Genomic DNA, 8,832 nt, shown 5'->3' on the forward strand with positions numbered 1-8,832 from the left:
CCCCCCCCCCCCCCCCAGAAGTCAATAGCAATATTTATAAAGCGCTTTCACTCCATATATACCAGTTTCAGAAGAACTGAAATATTCTGGCCAGTCAATAAAGCAAACATAAATGAGATTCAGCAGTAATGTAAACAGCTGTAAGAAACTTCTGCTCAGTGCATGCATATAAGCAAAACATTTTCCATTCTCTAAAAAGAAATCAGTTTTCATTTTGAAAGTGTAAACAGTTTTTTAAATATTTGACTTTATTTTTAAATCCTCACGCAGAATGAAAGTGACAGTGCAAGTATTAGTCCTACAGGAGAACTATGTAGGACATACTGCATAGGACAGATGATGAGAAGAAACCTCAACTAACGTCATTTAAGTTCAACGTGTGCATATGAAACACTGAAGACTACAGAAAGTGCAGGACTTGGAGCTCATCAAGGCCCTCTGCCTGTCCACCAAGTATCTGGCATAATATATTTAATCAAAGCTAGTCAGCATTTTAGACCAAAGTTTAATCAGCAAAGAGTCTACATAAGGGTATCAGCTGCAAACAGTTTCACTGCTTAATCACCACATAATACTTCCTGGGTTAATTAGGCCAAAAGACAAGCTTCTCTATAATTTCTTATAAAATAATATGTTTGGGGATTTTTTTAATGCAGGTTTCCTTCCATTTATTTGAGGGGAACAAATCCTGTGCATATGCATGTGCACATTTGCATTTTTAAATCTCTGTCATAAACCCATTAGAAATGTTTACAAAACCCAGTAAAAACTACTGTAATTTAAAAAAAAATAATCAACAGTATAATGTCAAGAAACAGAGCAAAATCTTTATATAAGAAACTGAAATCATGTTTCAACATGACTGAATTCAAGGAGGAAAAAAGCAGACGCTTCTTTGAATTTTAGATTATATATGATTAGATATAGAGTATATAATTATTGTGTGTGTATATATTTAGATTACAGATAATGAATGATGTGTTCAAAACGATGCACCTTCAATTTTTAACATAGTATGCTCATTAAGAGACACGCAAACTGTGGTGTTAGGATAGGGTGGAAAATCTGGCTGCATTAGCAGTGCAATTTTCTTTTACCATCACAGCTGTTCTAGCACAACACTAATTCTAGTACGAATTATTTTTACTGGCATAAAGACACCATTACCAACAAATCTCCTTTCTCAAACAGAATTAAATTATTCTGAAAACAAAACAAACCCCCAAACAGGTATAAACTTAAATAAACTGACTGCCCTGACATATCTTGAAAAAAAGAGGGTGTTTTTTTCCCCCTTTTTATCATCATATACATATTCTACATAAAGTAGCTAACTGCATTCTTACACAATACTTGTGGACCAATTTAACAATTTCTTCAGTGAACTCTGCTCAGTGGTCTAAATACGTCCTGCTTTTGAACAAAGCAAGATTTTACTTTCTGATATGATGATGAACAACTAATGAGCATTTATTGTCACTACTGTAAGGGCAGCATCCTCTATTACAAAGGGATGCTTACCAGTGACATTTTATCTGCCTCTGCAGATTTGCAACGAGCCCACTTTGCTACAAGTTCATTAGTTCAATGAAAATTGATGCTGCTCCATCTGTACACATTGTCTGACACACATATCAAAATACACAAGTCTTTTCCCCATTCTAAGTCATCTCCTGAAACAGTTCTTCTAGAAAAAGAGAGACAGGGTAGACAAAAATCTAATAGCAACAGGTCTTACAGATAAGTCAAGTCCACTTTGTTTTAGAGTGCATATAAAGAGGATATACCATTGCATCTGCACATCAAACCCAACGGTGGCTCATGCTCTGCTTTTGTGCAAAAATGGTAGGCAGACCTGGAACTTAAAAATAAATATCTGAAATGCCACTGTGACCAGACATAAGGTCTGGGCTTTTTTTTGACCAGACAGAAGTCAAAAGAAAGTTTTCCAGTCCAGGGTTCTAGTTCTATCTTGTCCACAAATCTGCCTTTGGCAAGGCTCCTACAAAATAACTCCAAGAAACATATTAAACAAAGTGCTAGACCAATAAGGAATAAGAAAGCAACACTACGGAATACTTCCTTTAAATTTCTGATACTTAAAAATTGGCAGATGCTCCAAGCTTAAGCTTTTAAGTGCATTTCAAGTTTGCTGTGGTTGGTTAGGTTTTTTTATGGAAATGATAAATACATGGTTCAATGAAATCTACAGATGCATTTTATTTCAGTATTTCTGAACAACTTCTCTTCATTGTTTCAAATGTATAATTATATTTGAGAATTACATTACAGAAAAAAAAAGGAAGCAGAAAATCCTGATGTGTATTCTCTATGCTCCTATATTTATCATCACTTATTCCTTTTCCTACTGTTCAAGCAGCTACTGTACACAGAGCCCCCATGGCACTTTTCATAATGATATTAAACACTACCTTGCCTTCTCCCTCATCCAAAATTCATACAGAACTTCAGAAAACATTAACACAATCTCTGAGTGATGAAAATAAAGTCGTGGCAATTATTACAATCTGAAGTCACATCTTTTGCTTCATACCCCATATGGTAGCTCCAACATTTGACAGAAGAGAAGGAAAAAGACTGGGCGCCTGTAACACTGGTATGATTACTCCTAACAACCTATAAAACTGAAGTCTGGAATAAAATAACAAGAAAACTGAAACAGTATCTTGTTTTACTCCAATTGCTGCAGACAGACTTGTCTCACCACTCTAATGGAGTACTACTGTTTAAACACAACTTACATTAACCCAATAGAGACAGAGAAATCAACGCCCAGTTTCCAGTATTTGTCCACTTCACCCGATCTTTGAATTTCACAAATGAAGTATCCTCAAAAGGTAAAGTATTTTTAGCTGCATTTCAAAAAAACCAGTCCTATCACCTGCAAATTGGAATAACAGTTGAAAGCCATTTAATGGTCTTTGATACAAAAGCCAATTTTTGGAAACTTGTAGCAATAAAGTTGAACGATTCCAAACTTCAACTGGTTCTAGGAAATTTAATTTTATAGAAAAAGCAGATGTTCTTCTATTTCACCAATTCCAGCCACAGAATGCATAGCTGACCTGCTTTCTACCCAGACGTTCTTTGACTATCAAGCAAACATTAACTTATCTGGAAGGCTTAAAAAAACCAGCAGGATCTGTGAAGGACCAAGGGACAATAGCTGAAGCTAGTAACAAACAAAACAGTCCAAAACACAAGCTCAACCAGAAAGTTCAATTCTCTTAAAGATATAACCTTCTTAAAATACAACAAGTAATTTGAAGCCCCTTACTACAAGGCCTGCAAAGGCACTGAGAAGGTAGGACAGCATGTTTGTACCAGATGCTCCACTAGACAAAGAATCCTGCTGACACAGGCCTAAGGACCCCCCTCCAATCCCCATTCCTTTGATTCCATCTCATCTTTTATGATTGTCCGTGCTTGGCATGAGAAGACCCTCATTTCATACTTAGCTCTTCCCTAGATTTTAAAGTTAGTGAATTCTCCTAATGCAAAACTGTTATAAAGTCAAATGCATAGACCCGGAGGATCAACATCTGAGCCACAAGAAGACTTCACTGCCATTTAAGTGGTGTAGCTGAAGACCTCAAGCCCACTTCAAAGACATTAGATCTGAGCCTTGGAACAAAGTTCTTATCTTCAACTCGGAGCACTCAGGTTTTAGACCCAGCCTACTCCACAGCAGGGTATTCCAACAGGGACTCTTATCTGATGCATTAGTATTACAAGCCTGCTCCAGGAAAGAATCCATATTAACTGCATCCTTTTATTTTTCTGTTTAAAAGCATGAATGCAATACCCAAATTCCCCTTACCAAGTCAGTAGGTGTGTCAGCCTAAAACCATTTCTTCAAACTGATTCTTCTGCCTCCCTCTTTTCTAGCCACATTAATGGAAAAATCCCAGTAGCACTTATGAAAAAAAAAAAAGAACAAGGTATATGCACACCTACTAAAGAAAATAAAGATGAATACAAGCTTCCATCTGACGAAGCACATACAGAGACATAACAGCTGTCTCCCTGGAAGCTGGGAATTCAGAAGCAATAAGGGCAAAGATGCTTCAAACCTTCTGTGTCTAAATACTGGAACAGAAGAGTATGTTTGCACATTCCATTCAACAGCTTTATTGTTTTCAATGGTTCTTCAGATTGGTGAAAGTGGCAGTACCAAGGAAGAAATGAATTTCTCCTTCATGTTCAATCAACATTAGTATCACTGTAATAAACTTCAACATTACAAAGATGAATTCACCTAGGATTGCTTCTTAAAGTGTTAGTAGTCAAAAATAGTGAAAACCAAGCCCTTATATTAAAACACGGTGATAGAAAAAAGAGTATGTTGATCCTCAGGGGGAAAAACCCAGCAGGATTTTCAACCCATATTATGCACAGAAAGGTAAACTTCTGAGTCATTCACATGCTATTTAGGGTCACAGCACCTATTTGTTGAGGCTCTCCGTATGATAAATAAACGCAAGGCTCAGTAAGTTAGCTCTGTCAAGCAGATTTTTTTCTTCTTTACTGGAGTGACTTAAGGAGGTCACAAGTGAGAAAGCAACAGGAACAAGATTTTGTATTTCCTTGGCTCAAATGATAAAAACATAAACCACAATACAATGTGTACAACTTCAGATTTCAAGGAAAACTCCTTCAAGCTCAACTGCAGCTAGCAGCTTGTCTCTATTTGCCGTCACTCTAGATCAGAAGAGCCCACATGCTTTTTTTTTTTTTTTTTTTATTTTTTTTTCCCTTTCCTGCCCCTTTCTGTTACACTTGAGCTCTTTGACTGAAAAGGTCTGGAACAGATTAAAAGTCCGACCACAAAATAAAGAGCCTTGGCAAGTACTCAAGCCTGTCTGGGATACACATACACAGTGGGCCCAAAAAGGGAAGCTATGCAGCAAGAACCCTTATGCAGTCTTTTGGACACTTCTAACTTCTTTCAGTTTAACTGCACAGCCTTCACATTTGATGGAGTTTCAGTACGCACAAGACAAATGACTTTTGCCCTTACAGTTAGACCACACTATTTACAGGAGTACAATAGTCCTAAGAAACAAGATTCATCTTACTCACAACCTGCCAATTAAAGCCTTTTCCACACTCCTTTTTCACTTCCAGCTCATCATTGGAAACTATAAAGTAATACAAAGAAAAGCAAAATATATACCCTGCAAGATTACTTAAGTAAATATAATTGACCTGCCTCTTAACTGCAAAAGGCAACACTGATTTTCAAAATGACTGCTTCCTTTTCAGCCTTATTCACATATTAAGTAATTGTAAAGAGTTGCAAATTACCCACACACTCCTCTTCCAACACGCAAACAGGTCTGCAACCCTGGCTGGTGTTAAAAGTCAGCACCGACACTTGCCAAAGCTGACAACCTTCAACGTACGCCCCACCTTTGGGCTCAAGTTGCACAGTGGTTCAACCTGTCTACAAACTGGTGAACAGTTTATAAACAAAGTGTGACAATCTGGTCTTCTCCATGAGGGCAAGCGGATGTTTAAAGTAAGCACTGGAGCCTACTGAACAGAAATGCTGAAATTCCTATGAGCCATTTCAGAAAAACCAAACAGAAGAGCGACTGTTGAGTTTTGCAGCTGTGTGTTTATATGGCATTCATGGAGTTAATGCCTCTCCCAAAAGGGGCCCACAGTTGTTGTTAGGTCAACCCCTGTAAAGCTTCAAAGGCTTTGTATCCCCTCAGCCTGACCTACTCAGTGATCTGCACACTGTTTTCATTTAGTTGCACCCAGTCCAAAACTAAAGCCTGAAAAACCACAATGATCTCTTCTTTTTTTTTTTCCTTTTACCCCTACTGTTTTTTCCATGGCTCTGGAAAAATAACTAAAATCCAAAGGAGTTGAAAATAGTAAGTTATTGGGAAAACAAATCAAGACCAAATTAATGCAACTAATAAAGCTTACACACACAGGTCATGGCTTTGTACCAAACTAAAGTTGTAATACCACCTTAAATACATCAGAACAATCACTTGGACAACCTAACAAAGTAGTTTAGAGCCTCTTAATATTATATGCTATTGCTATTCATAGTCATCAGTGCCAATATTTTATTGAAATGTTTGCAGCTCTGCTTTTCATAGAATGAAACCATTACAAAACATGAGATACCAGGTTTATTTTGTTAAATTTTTATATCTAGACCTTGTGGTCCCTAACTTAAGTCACCGTTTCTATTTCCAGTACTACATATACTTTACCCCACAAAGAGATTATTAAAATAGAAACAACAGAACTAATAATTTCTGTCCATATTGTTTAAAACAAAAAGTTTTATCATGATCATCACTGTGACAAGCTGGAATTATAAGCTGGTATATGTTTCAAGTGTACTTAAACAGCATAAACTATTATTTGAACAACGCCCTCATAAGGATAGCGCAAAGGAAAGTAAATACTTGTTTGGGAATTAAAAGATTCTTCTGTCGTGAAGTTTTACAATTTTAAAGGGAAGAGTGAGCTTGGCTGAAACTATCTCTAGGTTTCTGAATGCCACCAATTCTGGAAACTCTGTGGATCATATGGAAAAATCCCAACCCCTAGGCATTAGAAACTTTGGTGACATACGCACCTGCAGGATATATGCTAATTCTTTTTATCTTTTTTTTTTAATATATAATGATTTAAATAAGGTATCTATAATTCAAATTAAAAAATATTTTTATCGCACTCTAAAAAGCTTTCAAAATATGCCTGCAAAATTAAAGCTGAGTGAACTGAAGTGAATCAAATATTCTGAAGTGAGATGAACTTTTACCAAAGCGTGGGTCAAGCCTTGGGTCTAGCCAAGATGTTGTCTTGTTCTTATGGTTTATGTAGTAAATTTCTCCATCCTGGGTCATAGCTTGTTCCCATCCATCGGGGAGTGGGCCTGCAATATAGAAGGAAGGAGTTGATGGCGGGCTCTTGTTTGCTCCAGCTGAAATTGATCTAAAAAAAATTCCAACATTTTACATATAGAACAGTACATGAAGAGTTTCAAGCTCACGTCTAACATTTCTGGGATAAGGGCAAAGAAGTGGCGGGTGGGAAATCAAAGAACAGAAAGTACTTCTATCATTTTGATTTAGGATTCGGAGTTTAATTTTATAACTTGTTTGCATCCTTTCAACACTTCCTTTTGCTACAGCGTTATAGTAAAAAACCAGCAATAAGTCAAGCCTGCCAGAATGAAACCAGCATGAGCACCAGGAAAAAGAATAAGCAGAGAGATATTCTACCTTTTGTGGGAAAGTGTATATGCCCAGCAGCAGCAACAAGGTAACACTGAACAGATCCTGGAATATTCCCCTACTTTTCACAAACGATTAAAAAGTGACAAAACTCATTTACCCTTTGCCTCATACCGTAACTTTCTGTGAAAGCGTTAAAGGCTTAATAAGCAAGCAACAACACAAACCTGAAGAACAGGAGGCAAACAAGCAATGAAAAAGCACAGGTAAGAGAACACCAGCAGCAGACATAGACATGGTGCTACGAAGAGCAGTGCTGCGCCTCTACGAGCAGGAAAGCACAAGCAGGGAGACCTACTGTTAGGAAATGGTAAATAAAAGGGAGGTGTTCTGGAGTCCAGAGCTAAAGTCTGAACACAGAATCCTGAGGTGTGTTTCCCTTGTGTTCTAAATAGTGGCTTTCAAGAAAACCACCATCATGACTACACAGTTCATAAACCACCCATTCCCATCTCTATATGATCACATACATTCATCTAGGCTCCCCAGTTCAAGAAGGACAGGGAACTGCTGGAGAAGGTACAGCAAAGGGCCACAAAGATGATTAGGGGCCTGGAGCATCTCCCTTACGAGGAAGGGCTGAGGGACTTGGGTCTTTTTAGTCTGGAGAAGAGAAGGCTGAGGGGAGATCTGATCAATACTTATAAAGACTTAAAGGATGGGTGTCAAGAGGATGGGGCTGGTCTTTTTTCAGTGGTGCCCAGTGACAGGACAAGAGGAAATGGGCACAAACGTGAGTATAAGAAGTTCCACTTAAACGTGAGGAGGAACTTCTGCACTCTGAGTGTGGCAGAGCACTGGAATAGGCTGCCCAGGGAGGGGGTGGAGTCTCCTCTGGAGACATTCAAAACCCACCTGGACACGTTCCTGTGCAACCTGCTCTAGGTGGACCTGCTTTGGCAGGGGGGTTGGACTAGATGATCTCCAGAGGTCCCTTCCAACCCCATGTGATTCTGTATTTTGCTTAGTCTGAAAACTATTCTTAAAGTTACATTCATCTGATCTTATCTGGCAGGTGCTTTAGAAATGTATGCTTTTGAATTCTTACACTCACATAGACACAGACTTTTAAAAACATCTAAATTAGCTACAGGAAGATCTTGCCTGTATTTCTTTAGTTTTAAGTACAATCCTAAGATAAATTGGCAAAAGATCCACTGCAAATGTTAAGAATGTTAAAGAAATTAGAACAAGACCTGCTGTAGGAAGCCATCATATTTCAACCTCTTCTTCCACTCTTGCCCAGCATAATACAGAAATACACCAGCAAAAGCCATTTGGCTGTTAGACCTGGACTAACAGACCATTCTGTATAATGTAAGATACATTAAACATGCACAAACATCGTAACTTCACAGATGAGATTCAGATATACACACAAAAATGTTGTGCATGTACCTGATAAATGCCTGAAGTACCCACTACGCCCACATTCAAAGTACATTAGCTTTTTGCCTGTCATTTTGTCCTGAAGTCATGCTCCTGTTGAAGAATTCATTGTCTAAAGCTTCAGAGGAGGATGGGGGGGGGGGGGGGTGGGGAA

The 8,832-nt window shown here is 38.1% G+C and overlaps 1 protein-coding gene across 3 annotated transcripts in view; it reads right to left on the bottom strand.

Moving 5' to 3' along the window:
* YAP1 (Yes associated protein 1) overlaps positions 1-8,832 on the bottom strand; it is an 89,969-nt gene that overhangs the window by 29,094 nt on the left and 52,043 nt on the right. For 2 of the 3 annotated variants that reach the window (XM_014966017.1, XM_014966016.1), the window contains exon 3: positions 6,815-6,928. The exons of the other annotated variant lie outside the window; for it this stretch is intronic. In XM_014966017.1, the coding sequence (XP_014821503.1) occupies positions 6,815-6,928 (114 nt within the window). The remainder of the gene's footprint in view (positions 1-6,814; positions 6,929-8,832) is intronic. 3 annotated transcript variants of the gene reach the window in all.

Source organism: Calidris pugnax, unplaced genomic scaffold (genome assembly GCF_001431845.1).
Source record: "Calidris pugnax isolate Ruff unplaced genomic scaffold, ASM143184v1 scaffold20, whole genome shotgun sequence".
In the NCBI taxonomy this organism is placed as follows: domain Eukaryota; kingdom Metazoa; phylum Chordata; class Aves; order Charadriiformes; family Scolopacidae; genus Calidris; species Calidris pugnax.